Source organism: Polypterus senegalus, chromosome 9, assembly GCF_016835505.1.
Source record: "Polypterus senegalus isolate Bchr_013 chromosome 9, ASM1683550v1, whole genome shotgun sequence".
In the NCBI taxonomy this organism is placed as follows: Eukaryota; Metazoa; Chordata; class Cladistia; order Polypteriformes; family Polypteridae; genus Polypterus; species Polypterus senegalus.
This window is the reverse complement of record NC_053162.1, coordinates 57,864,291-57,884,263: the sequence shown is the minus strand read 5'-3', so window position 1 is coordinate 57,884,263 and position 19,973 is coordinate 57,864,291. Positions and strand designations below refer to the sequence as shown.

Genomic DNA, 19,973 nt, shown 5'->3' with positions numbered 1-19,973 from the left:
GCGAGGGTAAAATGAATCGGGAAGCGCTAATATATATATATTATACATGTTTCGCCCTAATTCTGGGCTCATTAGGCATACACACTCGCTGCACCCTCTCTTGGGAATCGGACGTCAGCGCCAGAGGCGAAGCCTCTTGTGTTGCGCCACGGCGTGTGTTTCGTTTATTTGACAGTATGTAGACCAGGATATCTCTATATAAGATAACTCCTGTAGCCACAATAAATGCCTTTATGGAATAGACAAACCGGGGTGAACAAGTTCCTTTCTACTGCAGCCACAGCCGCGACACACGTAAAAACATTAATAATAACTCATAAACTTGCAATATTATTTAGGAAAATCGCAACATTTTACTCACCAAAAATTCGGATTGTTTGTAAACAAAATCCATTCTTCTCTCTTTCCTCAAAAACAGTTCAATTACTCTGTCATACAGATTATCCATGTGCTACAATTTCATCAAAACTTCCCTTTCTATCGCATTCGAAGCTAATGCTGAAAGGCGAACCCGCCCTGTGGTATTTCTGGCATAAGTTTGAATTCGCTTTAGGGCTGAAAATGTCCGCTCGACAGAAGCAGTATACACGGGAATACTCACTGCCAAATATACCAATGTGAACAGCTGCCCCATGCTCTCATTCAGATTTTTCTGATGAAGGAAGTCAAGGAGATCAGTTGGAGATTTTCCTACAAAATCATCCATGGCATACATTACAGTCCGTTCTGTTTTTAGCCGAGACAGATCAAAAAGCTGTTGTGTTAAACTGGAGAAGGCTGCATGCGTGAAATTTTTCTTGTATTCCCGAAACTTCTGGGAATCGAGGAGCATGACAAACATCAGGTTTTCGTGGTCTGGAAATCTGGTCTGTGTCTGGCAAATAATATTGTCCAGAATCCTGCCATGGAGTTGCCCATAGTGCATGCGACGATCTTTCGCTTGTGCATTTGCCATGCGTTCAGTGGCCTCGTAGAGTTCCTCATATCGGTTTCTATTCGATCAATGGGTCTGAATACGGTGACGCCGTACGCCTGCTAGAGGGCCCTACTGACACCAACTCAAAATTTGACTGGTTGAAGCAACAGGTTAATCGACATTTATTCTGTGTTACGAGTGCCTGCACAACGGATTGTGAAAGCCCCTCTGCCTGGCAACAAATGATGACTGAAATGTGATTGGTTAAATGCTTTAATACGAAACTCCGCCTCCCAAGGCTATCGAGCTGCAGTCTATTCTCTCTGCCTGGCAACAAATGATGGCTGAAATGTGATTGGTTAAATGATTTAATATGAAACTCCGCCTCCCACGGCTTTCGAGCTGCAGTCTATTACAGTATATGGACGAAAATACGTTCCAGTTATGACCATTACGCGTAGAATTTCAAAATGAAACCTGCCCAACTTTTGTAAGTAAGCTGTAAGGAATGAGCCTGCCAAATTTCAGCCATCTACCTACACAGGAAGTTGGAGAATTAGTGATGAGTGAGTGAGTGAGTTAGTCAGTGAGGGCTTTGCCTTTTATTAGTGTATATATCTGTGTGTATATATATATATACAGTAATCCCTCGCTATATCGCGCTTCGACTTTCGCGGCTTCACTCTATCGCAGATTTTAAATGTAAGCACATCTAAATATATATCACGCATTTTTCGCTGGTTCGCGGCATTCTGTGGACAATGGGTCTTTTAATTTATGGTACATGCTTCCTCAGTTTGTTTGCCCAGTTGATTTCATACAAGTGACGCTATTGGCGGATGGCTTAGAAGCTACCCAATCAGAGCATGTATTACATATTAACTAAAACTCCTCAATGATATAAGATTTGCTTCCCGCACAGTGCTTGATTGTTTGCTTCTCTCTATCTGTCTCACTCTCTCTGCCTAACGGAGGGGGTGTGAGCAGAGGGGCTGTTTGCACAGAGGCTGTTTGCCTAGAAGATATGGACGCCTCTACAAAATGCGCTTCATCGTGTGCTTCTGCATACTTAAAAGCACGTATTGATTTTTTTGATTGTTTGCTTTTCTTAGCGAGCGCTCTCTCTGACATTCTTTGCTCCTGAAGGCGCTCCTTTGAAGAGAAGATATGTTTGCATTCTTTTAATTGTGAGAAAGAACTGCCATCTCAGTCTTGTCATGGAGCACAGTTTAAACTTTTGACTAAAGGGTGTTATTTCATGTCTAGAGGGCTCTAATAATGTTAACAGTGTGGGAAGAGTTTATAAGGGCTTAAAATATATAAAAATAACCATACAAACATATGGTTTCTACTTCGCGGGTTTTCACCCCCCCGCGATCAAGGAGGGATTACTGTATATATATCTTCTTATATGATACGCTACCGTGGCTGTTCGTTTGTCTGTCCAGGATTTTAAATCACCTGTAGCTTGCAAACCATTTCACGTGTCGACCTGAAATTTGCTACACATACACTATGTGATGTCTACTATCCGCTTTCGGGGTGATGATTTTATTACCCTTTTTATTTTATTGCATGCATACATGCATCGTTCTCATTCCCTACCACCTTCGCGGTCACTTCCCTTACCTCTTCATATCTTTAATCATTCTTGAGGCAGATTGTTGCGCTTAAGTAAGAAAATGAGAAAAACATACTAAGTAATTGCAACACAAAAACTAACTTAATCAGTTTTAACGGGTAAAGATGCCGACGAAAGAAGAGAAGCAGCGGACCGCTAGGGTGGAGAAAAGAAGAGCTGCTCAGGAAGCAGCAAGCACATCAACCTCTGAGCAAACGAATGCTAAATGTACAGAGAAAGAGTCTTAAAACTAGGAATGCTGAAGTCATCTGTATTCACTGCACGTTATCGTGAAAGGGCGTTACTGATATATATATATATATATATATATATATATATAATATACAGTATATGTGTGTAATATAGTCTTTTACATACATGTATTTGTGAATTTCATTTTCTATCAGCTGTGGTAGCAGATCTGGGCATTTGAGTGAACTGTCATGTAACGTCTTTGACATTAAAGTCTCTTGAGGTCTTGTTTAGCTGTATGACGTTTTTCTTTGCTGTGCTGTTATCCTCTCGCTGTAATCTGCATGATAAACAGGTAGTTAAAAACTGTCACTAAAAGAATAAAAAAATATTGAATGCCTTATTTTTTTTATGAGTTTTTTTTTAAAGAAATCTTAATGCCTTCATTAATTCACTTCTCTTGAAAACACTTGCTGCGTAGTTGAAACAGGGACAAAAAAATAAAATGGGATGCTTATGGATTTGTTTTTGTTCCCTTGCATTTTTCAGGGTCCCCTTGAAAATGACGTTGTTATTCATGTGGCTCTTATTGCAGAAAGTCAACGGTAGGTGAAATTAAACAGTGCACAGTCTTCTGTAAATATTTCTTTTTCCAATGTATGAAGAAATAGCAGTAAAAATAGTGCAGTATGTAAAATAATACTTTTCATTGTTAGGTGTAGTTTTCAATACTATATTTGAAATATTACCAACATTTTCATAGATGCATCTGTAATATAAATTATTTTGCTTAGCAAGCTGCTGCCCTTTGGTAAAAGTGGAGCTTTCTTTATACATTTTGTGCTTTGTACATTTTTGCTGTTCTATGTGACCCTGTATGTACATGATTAGGTACACAAATAAAATTTACTTCTTCACTGAACCACAATAACCCTTAAGTATAAATGTATTACATGTACAGTGCATCCGGAATGTATTCACAACGCATCACTTTTTCCACATTTTGTTATGTTACAGCCTTATTCCAAAATGGATTAAATTCATTTTTTTCGTCAGAATTTTACACACAACACCCCATAATGACAACGTGAAAAAAGTTTACTTAAGGTTTTTGCAAATTTATTAAAAGCTAGACATTAAGCCCGTTACAATAACGGGCACTAGAACAGCAGTGAATAAACATTAGTAGGAACAGTCTATATTAAATGGCAAGGGACCTTGTATGTGGCTGTAATATGCGTCACTGTATTGTGTGCCTTTAATTTTCTCTTGCGGTAATACTGGTTTGTATTTCCGTAAAATGCCTATAATTTTCTCAGACAGTAATACAGTGGAACCTCGGTTCACGACCATAATTTGTTCCAAAACTCGATTTGGTCGTGAACCGAAATAATTTCCCCCATAGGATTGCATGTAAATACAATTAATCCGTTCCAGACCGTACTTAACTGTATGTAAATATATATTTTTTAAGTTTTTAAGCACAAATATAATTAATTATACCATAGAATGCACAGCGTAATAGTAAACTAAATGTAAAAACATTGAATAACACTGAGAAAACCTTGAACAACAGAGAAAACTAACACTGCAAGAGTTTGCTCTATAGTGCTACGAACCGCTCGTAATTTAATAAACAGCCAAGAAAAGTAACATTGCAACAATGCACGTGCATCCCTGTGTGTGTGTGTCTCTCGCGCGTGTGTGTGTCTCTCGTGTGCCTGTGTGTGTTTGTGTCTCTCTCATGGGCCTGTGTGTGTGTGTGTCTCTCTCTCGCGCGCGCGCCTGTGTGTGTGTTTGTGTGTGTGTGTTTCTCTCTCGCACGCCTGTTTGTGTGTGTTTCTCTCTCACACGCCTGTGTGTGTGTGTCTCTCTCTCACGCACGTGCCTGTGTGTCTCTCTCTCTCACACAGGGAAGGCACAGGGAGAGACTGAACACGTGCGGCCCCGCGCATGCACACTTCACCAGAAGACACACACATGGACACCTGGACGCACACAGGGATTTTATTAAAGAGGATTAAAAAACTGAGAAATCACATCACAGCCTTTGCTCAATACTTTGTCGATGCATTTTTGGCAGCAATTACAGCCTCAAGTCTTTTTGACTATGATGCCACAAGCTTGGCACACCTTTCCTTGGCCAGTTTCACCCATTCCCCTTTGCAGCACCTCTCAAGCTCCATCAGGTTGGATGGGAAGAGTCGGTGCACAGCCATTTTAAGATCTCTCCAGAGATGTTCAATCGGATTCAAGTCTGGGCTCTGGCTGGGCCACTCAAGGACATTCACAGAGATGTCCGGAAGCCACTCCTTTGATATCGTAGCTGTGTGCTTAGGGTTGTTGTCATGCTGAAAGATGAACCGTCGCCCAAGTCTGAGGTCAAGAGCGCTCTGGAGCAGGTTTTCATCCTGGATGTCTCTGTACATTGCTGCAGTCATCTTTCCCTTTATCCTGGCTAGTCTCCCAGTTCCTGCTGCTGAAAAACATCCCCACAGCATGATGCTGCCACCACCATGCTTCACTGTAGGGATGGTATTGGCCTGGTGATGAGCGGTGCCTGGTTTCCTCCAAATGTGACGCCTGGCATTCACACCAAAGAGTTTAATCTTTGTCTCATCAGACCAGAGAATTTTGTTTCTCATGGTCTGAGAGTCCTTCAGGTGTCTTTTGTCAAACTCCAGGCGGGCTGCCATGTGCCTTTTAGTAAGGAGTGGCTTTCGTCTTGCCACTCTACCATACAGGCCTGATTGGTGGATTGCTGCAGAGATGGTTGTCCTTCTGGAAGGTTCTCCTCTCTCCACAGAGGACCTCTGGACAGAGTGACCATCGGGTTCTTGGTCACCTCCCTGACTAAGGCCCTTCTCTCCCGATCGCTCAGTTTAGATGGCTGGCCAGCATTAGGAAGAGTCCTGGTGGTTTCAAACTTCTTCCACTTACAAATGATGGAGAACACTGTGCTCATTGGGACCTTCAAAGCAGCAGAAATTTTTCTGTAACCTTCTCCAGATTTGTACCTCGAGACAATCCTGTCTCTGAGGTCTAGAGACAATTCCTTTGACTTCATGTTTGGTTTGTGCTCTGACATGAACTGTCAACTATGGGACCTTATATAGACAGGTGTGTGCCTTTCCAAATCATGTCCAATCAACTGAATTTACCACAGGTGGACTTCAATTAAGCTGCAGAAACATCTCAAGGATGATCAGGGGAAACAGGATGCACCTGATCTCAATTTTGAGCTTCATGGCAAACGCTGTGAATACTTAGATACTTAGATACTTTATTAATCCCAAGGGGAAATTCACAATGTACACTTATGTTCTCAATTTTTTTATTTTTAATAAATTTGCAAAAATCTCAAGTAAACGTTTTTCACGTTGTCATTGTGGTGTGTTGTGTGTAGAATTCTGAGGGAAAAAATGAATTTAATCCATTTTGGAATAAGGCTGTAACATAAAAAAATGTGGAAAAAGTGATGGACTATGAATACTTTCTGGATGCACTGTATATTAATTAAGACTGATTTTTTTTTCTTTTTTTTCCTCAGCTTACAGGTTTTTTTGAATACTTATGGGATACAGACCCAGACACCTCAACAAGTTGAACCCATACAAATATGGCCTCAGCAGGAGCTAGTTAAGGTAATTAATTATCTTGTCAATGATACTTATCTGCCTATGCTATGAAAAGTGCTGTGTGTTCTCCGTAAAGTCTTACCATTTTTGCAGAGAAGTTGATGATATTACTTGTTGTAAACTACTGAATGATGATTAAAGTCTGTCGAGGATATTGTGCAGTGCTTTTTGTGAGTTTGTTTGTGGTTGTTGACACAGAGAATGAAAATGTGGAAAAAGAGAAAAGAAATTCAGTGCTTTGCAGAAGAAAGACAAGTTTTTCCTTGTCTTCTCAGAGAGTCAAGGCTGGGGGGGCTGTCAAAAGGCAGGGCCTGTTAAAGCCCATTGCGGCACTTCCTGTGTGATTTTGGGCTAAACAAAAATAAACTGTATTGTATTGTATTGTATTGTAACTATGATAGCATCAGATCACATTAGGTGTGGTAAAATGGAGCTCAAAGTGCTGTAGCACCCCTGCATCCACTGTTTATCTGCAACGTTGTGAAAAACAATGAAATGGATTCAGATGTTTGTTTTGATTAAAGGGGGCTTAGGAAAGAGTTATTTTTTGGGTTACATGGAAAGAAAATACACATTTGAACAATATCCAGTGAGTGCTGTCTTTTGACATTAAAAAACTGAAGCTGAGTTGCTTCATCATAGGGTTGTGCCATTCATTTTCCATCCATCCATCCATTTTCTAACCCGCTGAATCCGAATACAGGGTCACGGGGGGTCTGCTGGAGCCAATCCCAGCCAACACAGGGCACAAGGCAGGAACCAATCCTGGGCAGGGTGCCAACCCACCGCATTTATCTTTAATCATTTTATCTCAAGCGAACGCGAAGATGGCGAGTGACATCATCCATTCCGCAGTTGCTAAGTTACAAACGCAGCACCCTGAGGCACTTGTGCTAATCGCTGGAGACTTTAACCATGTAACGCTGGACAAAACATTACCTGCCTTCTCCCAGTATGTGGATTGTAACACTCGGGGAAACAGGACTATCGACCTACTGTATGCAACGTTAAAGACGCATACAGCGCCACCCCGCTGCCTGCGCTTGGGAAAGCAGATCATAACCTGGTTCTGCATCAGCCTCAATACAAACCAAGAGTGAGGGCGCTACCTACAACTACACGCTCATTCAAGAAGTGGTCCCCTGAGGCAGAGCAGGCTCTGAGAGGCTGCTTTTGAACTACAGACTGGGATATATTGCTTGGGTCACATAGTGAGAACATTGAAGAGGCTGTTGAATGCACAACTGATTACATCAACTTCTGTATGGACATTGTAGTTCCAGTAAGAACAGTATGCTGCTATGCTAACAACAACCCATGGGTTACAAGTGACATCAAGGGCCTTTTGAACCAGAAGAAAAGGGCTTTTAAAGGTGGTGATCAGCATGAGCTCAAGTGCGTGCAGAAGGAACTCCGAGTCCAGCTCAGGGCGGCGAAAGAGCAGTACAGGAAAAAGCTGGAGCAGAAGTTGCAGAACAACAGCATGAAGGAAGTGTGGGATGGGATGAAGATTATCACTGGCTGCAGCTCGAAGCGGGGTGCCACCATCAAGACAGACGTGGAGAGAGCAAACCAAATGAACAACTTCTTTAATAGGTTTGATCACAGTAACCCACTCTCACCTCGAGTACTGCATCCTCCAACCATCCTTCTGCTGATACCAGCATAGGTGAGACATCCCCACCCACAATTACAGCAGCCCATGTGAGCAGAGAGCTGAAAAGACTTTGTGCCAGCAAAGCAGCGGTCCAGATGGTGTATCGCCACGACTGCTGAAGGCCTGTGCGTTGGAACTGGGGAGTCCTCTACAGCGCATCTTCAACCTGAGCCTGGAACAGGGAGAGTCCCAAGGCTTTGGAAAACATCTTGTATCACCCCTGTCCCAAAGGTATCACGCCCTAGTGAGCTGAATGACTTCCGCCTGTTGCTCTGACGTCACATCTGATGAAGACCATGGAGCGCTGCTGCTTCACCACCTGAGGCCACAGGTCCCCACGCCCTGACCCTCTGCAGTTCGCATACCAGGAGAAGGTGGGAGCGGAGGATGCCATCATCTATATGCTACACCGATCCCTCTCCCACCTGGACAGAGGCAGTGGTGCTGTAAGAATTATGTTTTCGGACTCTCTAGCGCCTTCAACACCATCCAACCTCTGCTCCTTAGAGACAAGCTGACTGAGATGGGAGTAGACTCACACCTGGTGGCATGGATTGTGGACTATCTTACAGACAGACCTCAATATGTGCCTTGGGAACTGCAGGTCTGACATTGTGTTCAGCAATACAGGGGCCGAGGGGACTGTACTTTCTCCGTCCTGTTCAATCTATATACATCAGACTTCCAATATGACTCGAGTCCTGCCACGCAAAAGTTCGCTGATGACACTGCTATTGTGGGCTGCATCAGGTGTGGGCAGGAGGAGGAGTACAGAAAGTTAATCAAAGACTTTGTTAAATGGTGCGACTCAAACCACTTACACCTTAACACCAGCAAGACCAAGGAGCTGGTGGTGGATTTTAGGAGGCCCAGGCCCCTCATGGACCCTGTGATCATCAGAGGTGACTGTGTGCAGAGGGTGCAGACCTATAAATATCTGGGAGTGCAGCTGGATGACAAATTGGACTGGACTGCCAATACTGATGCTCTATGTAAAAAAGGTCAGAGCAGACTATACTTTCTGAGAAGGTTGGCATCCTTCAACATCTGCAATAAGATGCTGCAGATGTTCTACCAGACGGTTGTGGCGAGTGCCCTCTTCTATGCGGTGGTGTGCTGGGGTGGCAGCATAAAGATGAAAGACCTCACGCCTGGACAAACTTGTTAAGAAGGCAGGCTCTATTGTAGGATTAAAGTTGGACAGTTTAACATCTGTGGCAGAGCGACGGGCACTAAGCAAACTCCTGTCAATCATGAAGAATCCACTGCATCCACTTAACAGTGTCATCTCCAGGCAGAGGAGTAGCTTCAGTGACAGACTTTTGTCACTGTCCTGCTCCACTGACAGACTGAGGAGATCGCTCCTCCCCACACTATGCGACTCTTCAATTCCACCCGGGAGTAAATGCTAACATTAATTTTATTTATTTTTTTTTTTAATTTTTTCATTTTTATTACTATTTAATTTAATATTGTTTCTTTGTATCAGTATACTGCTGCTGGATTATGTGAATTTCCCCTTGGGATTAATAAAGTATCTATCTATCTATCTAATATTGTAAATGAGCTAAATGTAGAAATAATGCATGATACCAATGCAAAGCATCTACTAACTTCATGCCAGTTTTTGGTTTAATGATTAATTTTACAACTAATTGCAAAGTATTTCCTCATTTTTAATGCTGTCTTTGATCTTTGCTCAACAAGCTTATTAATTTAGGTATTTGTATTAACATTTTGAGACCTGAGGTGTACAGTGATATGATTGTAAAACTAACATGTCTATATATTTAAAATGTTTGTTTGCAGGCTTTCTTTTTATTAAATTAAGGTGGCTACATTTTTATACTTTTCTTAAATAGGGCAGAAATGTCACTGCTTTCAAGCCAGTTTCGAGTTCTCTCATTAAGACAATACTTGCCACTTTGGTTTCGCTGGCTTAATCCAAATTCTAGCTCAAGGGGCTTGTACAGGAAGCAGCCCTGGACCTGCTTGTCAGTTGCTTGGAGTTGTATAGAGTGAGAAGTCAAGCAAAATCACACCTTTTATAAATGCTATATCGTTATTTGGAACACATGCATTTCATGTGTGTCCTGTGTCTACAACGATCTATGTCAGGGGTGCCCATACTTTTTCGGCTTGCAAGCTACTTTTAAAATGACCAGGTCAAAATGATCCACCTCTCCTTTACTGATTTATATAAAGGAGAGCTGAGATCGTCAGGGATAGAATAATGTTTGGCTCAAACTCAGCAAAAGTGCGAGAGAAACTTTTAAGTGCCGAGTCTGAGCTAACATTAAATAAAGCCGTGGACATCACAATCCGAGAGACTGTGTTTGTGGAGGGATTGACAGTTAAGGCGGGTGGGGGAGTCACATCATCATCTCCTATCCGATTCACTTCATTTCGCTCCGAGCTGAGCTCAACAGCTAACGTGGTCTTGCGGAAGGAACTTCGTCACGCTGCCACCAAATACACACAGAAAAATCCACAAGTTAATACACACGCTGTCTCTAGAGTTTCTCCAGAATCTGAATGTATTCCTCGCATCCCCGTTATAACCTCTGATCTCCCATTTCAATTCAAATGCCTCCAGTTTCCAGTAAGGCTCTGCTTCGCGATGACAATTAATAAGTCTCAGGAACAGACCCTACAAAAGGTTGCCATTGATTTGAGGCAAGATTACTTTTCTCCTGGACAACTATACGTTGCATTCTCAAGAGTAAGCTTGCACAGCTTGGTTATATTACAACTGGAGTGCTGAACTGACAACATGATATACAAAGAGATCCTTTATTGGTATATTTTCCCTCAGTTTAAAAAGGTTTTCTTTTCTTCTTAATAAAAATTTAAAAGCAGTACTTCGCCGCTGTGAAGCGTGGGGATTTTGCTATATACAGTATATATATATATATATAGATACAGTAATCCCTCGCTATATCGCGCTTCGACTTTCGCGGCTTCACTCTATCGTGGATTTTATATGTAAGCATAACTAAATATATAACGCGGATTTTTCGCTGCTTCGCGAGTTCTGCGGACAATGTGTCTTTTTACTTCCTGTACATGCTTCCTCAGGTGGTTTGCCCAGTTGATTTCATACAAGGGACGCTATTGGCGGATGACTGAGAAGCTAACCAATCAGAGCACACAGTTAAGTTCCTGTGTGCTGAATGCAGTGTTAACCAGGAAGTCTTGTCTCGCTCATTCAGCATCAACGTGTTTCACTGTGTAAAGAGTTAACTCTTGTGTGCTCTTTTGTGTTTATCTTTGTGCATAGTCAAGCCCTTCATTAAGGCTCCAAAATAATCTGCTCCTGCTGCTGCTTCAGGGGCCGTGCTCAAGCGCCAATGGAAGATGTTAAAGATTGCCAAAAAGGTCAACGTTTTGGATATGTTGAAGGATGGGAAAAGCTACACCGCTGTAGGATGCCATTACGGCATCAATGAAGCTACAATTCTTTTTATTTAAATCTTGATGTACAGCTTCAGTTGCTCAACAGTCCGGGTTCTCCATTGTCGTATTTTGAGCTTCATAATACGCCACACATTTTCAATGGGAGACAGGTCTGGACTGCAGTCAGGCCAGTCTAGTACCCGCACTGTTTTAATACGAAGCCATGCTGTTGTAACACATGCAGAATGTGGCTTTGCATTGTCCTGCTGAAATAAGCAGGGATGTCCCTGAAAAAGACGTCGCTTGGATGGCAGCATATGTTGCTCTAAAACCTGTATGTACCTTTCAGCATTAATAGAGCTTTCACAGATGTGCAAGTTACCCATGCCATGGGCACTAACACACCCCCATATCATCACAGATGCTGGCTTCTGAACTTTGCGCTGATAACAATCCGGATGGTCCTTTTCCTCTTTGGCCCGGATGTCACAACGTCCATGATTTCCAAAAACAATTTGAATTATGGACTCGTCAAACCACAGCACACTTTTCCACTTTGCGTCAGTCCATTTCAGATGAGCTCGGGCCCAGAGAAGCCGGCATCGTTTCTGGGTGTTGTTGATATATGGCTTTCGCTTTACATGGTAGAGTTTTAACTTGCACTTGTAGATGTAGCGATAAACTGTGTTAACTGACAATGGTTTTCTGAAGTATTCCTGAGCCCATGTGGTAATATCCTTTACAGAATGATATCGGTTTTTAATGCAGTGCCGCCTGAGGGATCGAAGGTCACGGGCATCCAGTGTTGGTATTCGGCCTTGCCGCTTACGTGCAGGGATTTCTCCAGACTCTCTGAATCTTTTGATGATATTATGTACAGTAGATGATGAAATCCCTAGATTTCTTGCAATTGTATGTTGAGAAACGTTGTTCTTTAACTGCTGGACTATTTGCCCACGCAGTTGTTCACAAAGTGGTGAACCTTGCCCCCATCCTTGCTTGTGAACGACTGAGCCTTTTGGGGATGCTCCTTTTATACCCAATCATGACAAACACCTGTTTCCAATTAACCTGTTCACCTGTGGAATGTTCAAAACAGGTGTTTTTGAACATTCCTCAACTTTCCCAGTCTTTTGCTGCCTCTGTCCCAGCTTTTTTGGAACGTGTTGCAGGCATCAAATTCAAAATGAGTGAAGAAAACCGCAGTAAAGTTTTTCAGTTTAAACATTAGATATCTTGTCTTCGTAGTGTATTCAATTGAATATAGGTTGAAAAGGATTTTTAAGTCATTGTATTCTGTTTTTATTTATGCTTTACACAACGTCCCAATTTCATTGGAATTGATGTAAAAGTGTAAGCATCTGCATTTTAAACAAGCATGCTGTCCAAACTCAAACAGTGTTCATTTAAGTTAAAAGACAAAAATGAAATGTCTGAATTCCGTAAACTATCTTTTCTTGCCAATTGTCCATTTGCAGAGGACAACTTTAAACTCTAAAAGTCCAATTGCCTCTCTTTCACTAATAAAACAAGCTTCCACTTGCTGCTGTTTGTTTACACTGCAGGAGGTTTGCTGCAAAAGGAAAAAAAAAGACGAGTTGTCTCACCTACCTGAACACCTGGCACTATAACTAAATTACTGTAAAGCTTAGAAAAGCATGGGCTAAAAATATTGTTTTTTGTGATTGTCTTATTCCAATCAGCAAAAATTGATCGGAGCATTCCTACAACATGCAATTTTCATTCCGGAAAAATCATTTAATCAAGAAGATGTAATTACAACTATGTGCCTTAGCAATGTAACGGGATTGCTTCCCAGTTCTCTCCAACAGTCACCCACCATTCCACTTGATAGATTCCCTAACATCCCCCCACCCCACCCCCCCATTAGCTTGCTGTTTTCTGTACATCCAAACTTGACGTGATAGTAATGTTATTCAAATAAATAGTGTCTACACAGTAAGCATTAGGACATATAAAAATGTCTGTCATTTTCAATACTTTCCTCTGCTGTTTTTCTGAGTGTAGGCTCTTTTTTGAAGTCCGTAGGGTTTGTAGTTTGGTGTAAATAATTCAAAAGGTCATATTGACAGATGATGTCTTCCAAGAAATTGTCTATTAAGTGGTTAACCCGTATTCTTATTTTTACATAATGAGGCTGCTAATTTTAATGACATTTGCTGTAACTCTTAGTGAAATGTTGTTTTTCTGCATTTAATATATATGAAACATGAATTGGTCTGCATGTCTGAAATGGACCCATTATCAAACTAGATAGTAAATAAACACCGTTTGGTATTTCATCCTATTTGAGGCTTCCAGACATCTCATGAAGCTTAAAATTACCCCAACCAGGTTAGAACAAATGCAAAAAAAAACAGGCTAATTTGCCAAGCAAGTTTGCTTATTCTATTCACCTAGATTCTCCAAAATTAACCGCAGATTAAGAGGTCCCTAAAGTTTACAATGAGAGTGAGAGTTTATAGTGTCTCACCTAGCATTGTGTCTGCAACCTTCTCCATTTCCCTGACTGGAATGACTCTTGTTTTGCCTATCAAAGGCTGAGGCTACTATGGAGCATGCATATCATTTTGGGAAATTTCTTATTTGCCAGTGAAAGTGATTTGAACATATTGTCAGCAATGAAATTTCTCCCATTTTTTGTGGAAGGCTCAGTAAGACACAGCATCTTTCCCTGTTAATCGAGGGGATCATTTTCTAAACAGAGGCCAGCATTTGGAATATATTTGTTATTTACATCAGTAGTTAACAACAATTTGATCGCAGACTTGTCGGATTTGCTTGGCTTGCCCTAAGTGAAAGGGCATTAACAGTTCATGAGAAATCAGTGTTTATAACCTGTTATGTTTTCCTTTACTTGTAATACATGGTGCAGTTCTGCACAACATATGCCAAGTGCTTGATATTGTGATATACTGTCATTATACGAAGTAGACAGCAAGCATCGATTTGATGTGGGAAAAAGCGAACATGATAGATGGCAGCTTTCCCAGTCTGTGCTCCTTATTCTTGGCTTGATCCAGCCACAATGTGCCATATCACATGTTCATTCCTCACAAGAATTTTTTATTGTTTAAAACAGTACATAGATATTATTTTTTTCTAGTAATCTACAAATTGTTAAGTACTACATGTTTTCATTCTAAACAATAAAACATAATCTATTAATAAGATTAGTATATTTATGTAGATTTTTAAAAACTTCTGCTTATGATTTTGTGCTGTATTTTCATACAATGCAAAGAAAACACTGTATGTGTAAAGCTAGTCTCCATATCTGAGCTTGTTATAATTACAAGGTGTGGAGATTGATAAATTTGACAAAATGACATGAGTACCTTCTTATTAAAGATTTTTTTCTTGGTTTATCAGAAAGACTTATTTTTGCTCGTGTGATACATAGTGGATTTTTTAATGTTCTAAATAAACCTCTACATCTTGACAGAGCCAGTTCATTTTTGAGCTGATTTATTCTCTTGCTGCAGTGTGTGGGTGAGAGCGTTGGATGTATTATGCAAGGGGCTTTAAGGGATTTTGGAACTCGGAACCTATTTGCTCAAAAAGAAAAAAAAAAGAAAATATATATATATATATATATATATATATATATGCACTGTATATACATACTGTATATATACAAACAGAGCATGTTGTGCAAACCAAATTTCACAGCAGACACATGTAGTATGTAATCAAGATAAAACTGCTATCAGTGTCTGAATGTATGTATTATTCTTAACACTCATGAAATTTTGCTTTCTGTTTATAACCCTCTTAATATAATGTTTTGACATTTTGCTAGCAGTATAATTTTTTTTGAGGGTTCATTTTTATTTCTTACATCTGTCATTTCAACTTTAAATATTGTATTGGAAAAGTATATTCTGATCAATTTATTATTATTTATCTTCCTGAATAGCTGGAATAGCTCCATCTTTTGCTTCCTCATTGTTTTATTAATTTTCAAAGCTTTTTTTTTTAAGAAATGCATATTTTATTTACTGGCAATAGCAGAATTGACTTCTGTTTTGATGAAAACATATAATTAATTTGGCAAGCTCACTGTAAGCTTGAGTTGAGTGACTTGTTCTAAATTCTCAATAAATAAGCCATATAGTTCAAACATTCATTCTCGTTATCCATATCTGAAATACTCCCATATATATTCTTCTATACTAGCAAGAAAAGATGGCCCATCTTGAAACTATGGACACCAAAAAGGAATACTTTTCCTTTGGATAAGCATTATGTCATGCAGTATATATTTACTGATTTTAAATTAAGCTAGTGTCTTCATATGATCTAGGAAAGTCCATCGTTTGATTCAACAGCCATGGCCAGTGTTAGTCTGTTACCTAGATGGACATAGTAAAACATGATCACAAGTTTAGTCTTATATTTTGTTCCTCCACTGAGTCGGCACTGTAATATGGCAGAGTTGTTTGCATGATCATTGATACCCTGAGCGTTGCCCTCAGTAGTCATGTACTCCTGGTAGAGCCATTCACGGCAAGGTCAGGGGTGACGTTCTGTCTAAGACTCAACTTCTCAATCCCGAGTCCTCCTCCAATGTTCAGCCATTGTTCCATCAAAAGTGATGTAACTTCCTGCTGTGTCTCGTCACCCTGCACACCTTTTGCCACATGGAGTCCTGACAGGAAGTAAAGTGGTGTAATTGAGGATTGCATACCTTTGCACTGGTTCTTCCTTCCATACATTGGGGGAAGTTCCCCTACTCATTGCACCCCCATGTCTGCCTTTCCTAAATTGCACAGCTCCCCCACCAGCGTACACACAGCAGGGGAGTGTCAGAGATGTTCAGGTTGTGACTGTGTGGGTCACCTCCATGCTGTGTCTTCTATTTTGAGAGCCTAGTGAAAACAACACCGTTGATAGTTATGACTGGAATGAGCTGGCAGATGAGGACAAACACACAAACTAAGAAGGGGGATGACGAAAAAGTGCTTGAGTGCTTTTATTAAAGCAAATCAAAACAGACAGTGTTCAAAAGTGAAGTGCAAATATTCTACTAAATAAATAATCCAAAAGGGAACAGTGTTAACATAGAGGTTAAAATTAAATACATAAATCAATTAAGACGTCCTTCTGGCTGTTTGCCTTCTCTCTGTCTCTGCCACTTTCACCTACACTCATTCGCTCCTGTCTACTCTCTCTCCTATAACCTCCTTAGTGTTAGACCTGAGCGTTACTCAAGCTGCAAAAACCATGATAAAGGCATTAGTCCCGAGTGTCACTCTGGCAACAGTACAGATGCTTCTTGTGTAAACAATAGAACCAAGAACCACTCGGGTTGTAAAAGTGCTGTTAGCTTAAGTCCTGAGCATTACTCTGACAACATTTTAGGTGGGACTTAGGTAAGCGTTACATCAGAGCATCACATGGGTAACAGTGTCGGTGCGTCTTCTCCTCCCACCTGTAATTGTGATCAGTAACCCCCTCAGCAAAACTGTTTATTTTATTTCACAGTATTATATAGTAATACACTGTACTAATTAAAGCTATGCTTTAAAATAAGTGAGTCACCATTAATCCATTCATCAGTTCATTTTATGAAGAGTACTAAGTGTCAGAAAGAGCCAAAGCTTATCTTAGAAGTATCTGACATATTGCAGTGACCAACACATTGCAGGTCGCATTTAAATCCATCCTCCCACAATCAGCAAGATCATATTTGCGATTTAAAAAAAACTTTTTACTAAAGATACCATAATGAGGAATCTAGTGGTTATATACTGTATGATATCACTGTCATTTTGCCTATTCCTTTTTTTTTGTTTTATTTGTGAAAGTGTTTTAGCTTTGTCCCATAATACACTGTAGCACCAGATTGCTGGTACATTGTGTTCATGTATCTTTTCAGCACCCTGCACAATACAAAGATAAATAAAGAGGTGTGTGTACAGTGATCCCTCTCTATATCGCGCTTCGACTTTCGCGGCTTCACTCTATCGCGGATTTTAAATGTAAGCATATCTAAATATATATCACAGATTTTTTGCTGGTTCACGGATTTCTGCGGACAATGGGTCTTTTAATTTATGGTACATGCTTCCTCAGTTTGTTTGCCCAGTTGATTTCATACAAGGGACGCTATTGGCAGATGGCTTAGAAGCTACCCAATCAGAGCATGTATTACGTATTAAATAAAACTTCTCAATGATATGCGATGTGCTTCCCGAGCGGTGCTTGATTGTTTGCTTTTCTTGGTCTCTGTCACTCTCTCTGATGTTCTCTGCTCCTGACGGAGGGGGTGTGAGCAGAGGGGCTGTTTGCCTAGAAGATACGAACGCTACTCTAAAAATGCTGAAAGACTACCTTCACATTGCTCCCTTCTGTTGCGGCTGCTTTATCGCGGTGCGCATACCTAAAAGCCCAACAGCACGTATTGATTTTTTGATTGTTTGCTTTTCTGTTACGCTCTCGCTCTCTCTGACATTCTCTGCTCCTGACGGCGCTCCTTTGAAGAGAAGATATGTTTGCATTCCTAATTGTGAGAAAGAACTGTCATCTCTATCTTGTCATGGAGCACAGTTTAAACTTTTGACTAAAGGGTGTTATTTCATGTCTAGAGGGCTCTAATAATGTTAACAGTGTGGGAGAGTTTATAAGGGCATAAAATATATAAAAATAACCATACAAACATGGTTTCTACTTTGTGGATTTTCACCTATCGCGGGGGGTTCTGGAACGCAACCCCCGCGATCGAGGAGGAATTACTGTATATAGAGATATATATATATATATATACTTTTAGTTATTCACTTAAATTATTTACTTTTAGTACAATAATTCCGAAAGTAATAAAATGAATTGTTAAGCAGAGTTCTAAAGTAATTAGAATGTCTATATTGCCTTCATTTTTGTATCATTTTCATTTATACATCCTAGACAGAAAACTGCTTATGGTAACAGTTAAGCAGCAGTATTTTGTGCAAATTATTCTCTTAATGTTAATAAATAAAGTGCCTGTGAATCCAATACTTCAGAAATGTTTCTTTTGTTTTATCTTAAAGATACATAATTTCACTCAGTTAACAGTGCTTATATTAGTTTCCAAAAATTTTTTTTTTTCAGGCATATCGTCATCTTGCAGTAAATCAAAAGCTGGGATTGTCTGGACGACCAGAAAGACCTGTTGGCTGTATTGGAACATCTAAGGTTAGTCACCTTTCGTAACATGGTCTTTATTGTTATGCAGATGAGTTTTCTTCAATACCCTTAATTTACATTGTTATTGTGATGGCGATATTGCCTGTTCAAAACACTTTTTTTCCCCATTTTAACATTTTACTTTATCATTTATCTTGAGATTTTTTTGCATTCACTTTACTTTTCATGGTAAAGTTTAAAATGTGAAGATGTGAGACTTTGACAACAAATTGGCTATGCTCGGAGACAGTTTCTAGAATGTAAATAATTATAAACCGTGAACTTTTAAAACATCCATGTATCTAGATGTATCTGTTACATCATCATCAGGTGAAATTTATTTTATTTTCTATCACAAAAGATATATCTGTATATCTAGATAGATTGATAGTATGTAATTTATCTTTCATTGCTAACTCAGTTAACAGTCTGTTTGTTCCATTTTTTTCCTTTCTCCCTTAAGATTTATAGAATTCTTGGAAAGACAGTAGTCTGCTACCCAATTGTCTTTGATTTAAGTGACTTCTACATGTCCCAAGATGTCATGTTGCTGATTGATGATATCAAGGTAAGTGCAAGTGGGTAAAAAGGATTTTTTATTCTGTTTAAATAGGCACTGTGTATGCATGTTTGTGTTTGTTTGTATATATTCTTGTGTGTGTGTATACATACAGTACAAGATACTTACTGTACATGTTTTCAAACACAACATTCTGTAAACTGCACCTATCAGGAAATTGCTTTTTTTCCTTGGCAAATTAAGCATCTATTATAAATGTCTCTCCAGAATGCATTGCAGTTTATCAAACAGTATTGGAGAATGCATGGACGCCCCCTTTTTCTGGTTCTGATTCGGGAAGATAACATAAGGTACTTTGATGTGCTGTTTTCCTCAGTTTTATATAATATATAATAATATAATGAAGGTTTTATTTTTAGAAAACAAAGTTAAATACTAAAGAAATGACTACAATATATATAGTATAATTTTTCAATTAATTTACTTTTTACTAAAATTTAATGAACATTACAGATATGTGAGATGCAAAACAACATTAAAGTTATTTGTTAATACAGCAATAAGTGAATTGCAAAGGTATGGAAAAATGATAAAGGACAAATAAGAACAGGAGACCAGCAATTTCAGAAGGATATAAATCTGTAAAAAATAAATCTCTATGGGTCAGTCACTGTGATGTGAATATTTTCTTATTTTACATTACAGCAATAACTAAAGTTGGTTGCTGGTGATTGTCGCAGTTATGTATTTTCAGAATCAAAAATTCTAAAGTATGATCAGTCATCTATAAAGGTATTTTCTTCTGAAGATGATACTGTCTCATTAACAGTTCTTTTCATTTT

At 39.6% G+C, this 19,973-nt stretch overlaps 1 protein-coding gene across 3 annotated transcripts in view; it reads left to right on the top strand.

Annotated features, from left to right (window-relative positions):
- Positions 1 to 19,973, top strand: part of phkb (phosphorylase kinase, beta) — a 167,795-nt gene that overhangs the window by 78,146 nt on the left and 69,676 nt on the right. For all 3 annotated transcript variants that reach the window (XM_039763121.1, XM_039763120.1, XM_039763122.1), the window contains 5 exons: positions 3,279 to 3,334; positions 6,280 to 6,373; positions 18,537 to 18,620; positions 19,075 to 19,179; positions 19,399 to 19,481. In XM_039763121.1, coding sequence (XP_039619055.1) covers positions 3,279 to 3,334; positions 6,280 to 6,373; positions 18,537 to 18,620; positions 19,075 to 19,179; positions 19,399 to 19,481 — 422 coding nt within the window. The remainder of the gene's footprint in view (positions 1 to 3,278; positions 3,335 to 6,279; positions 6,374 to 18,536; positions 18,621 to 19,074; positions 19,180 to 19,398; positions 19,482 to 19,973) is intronic.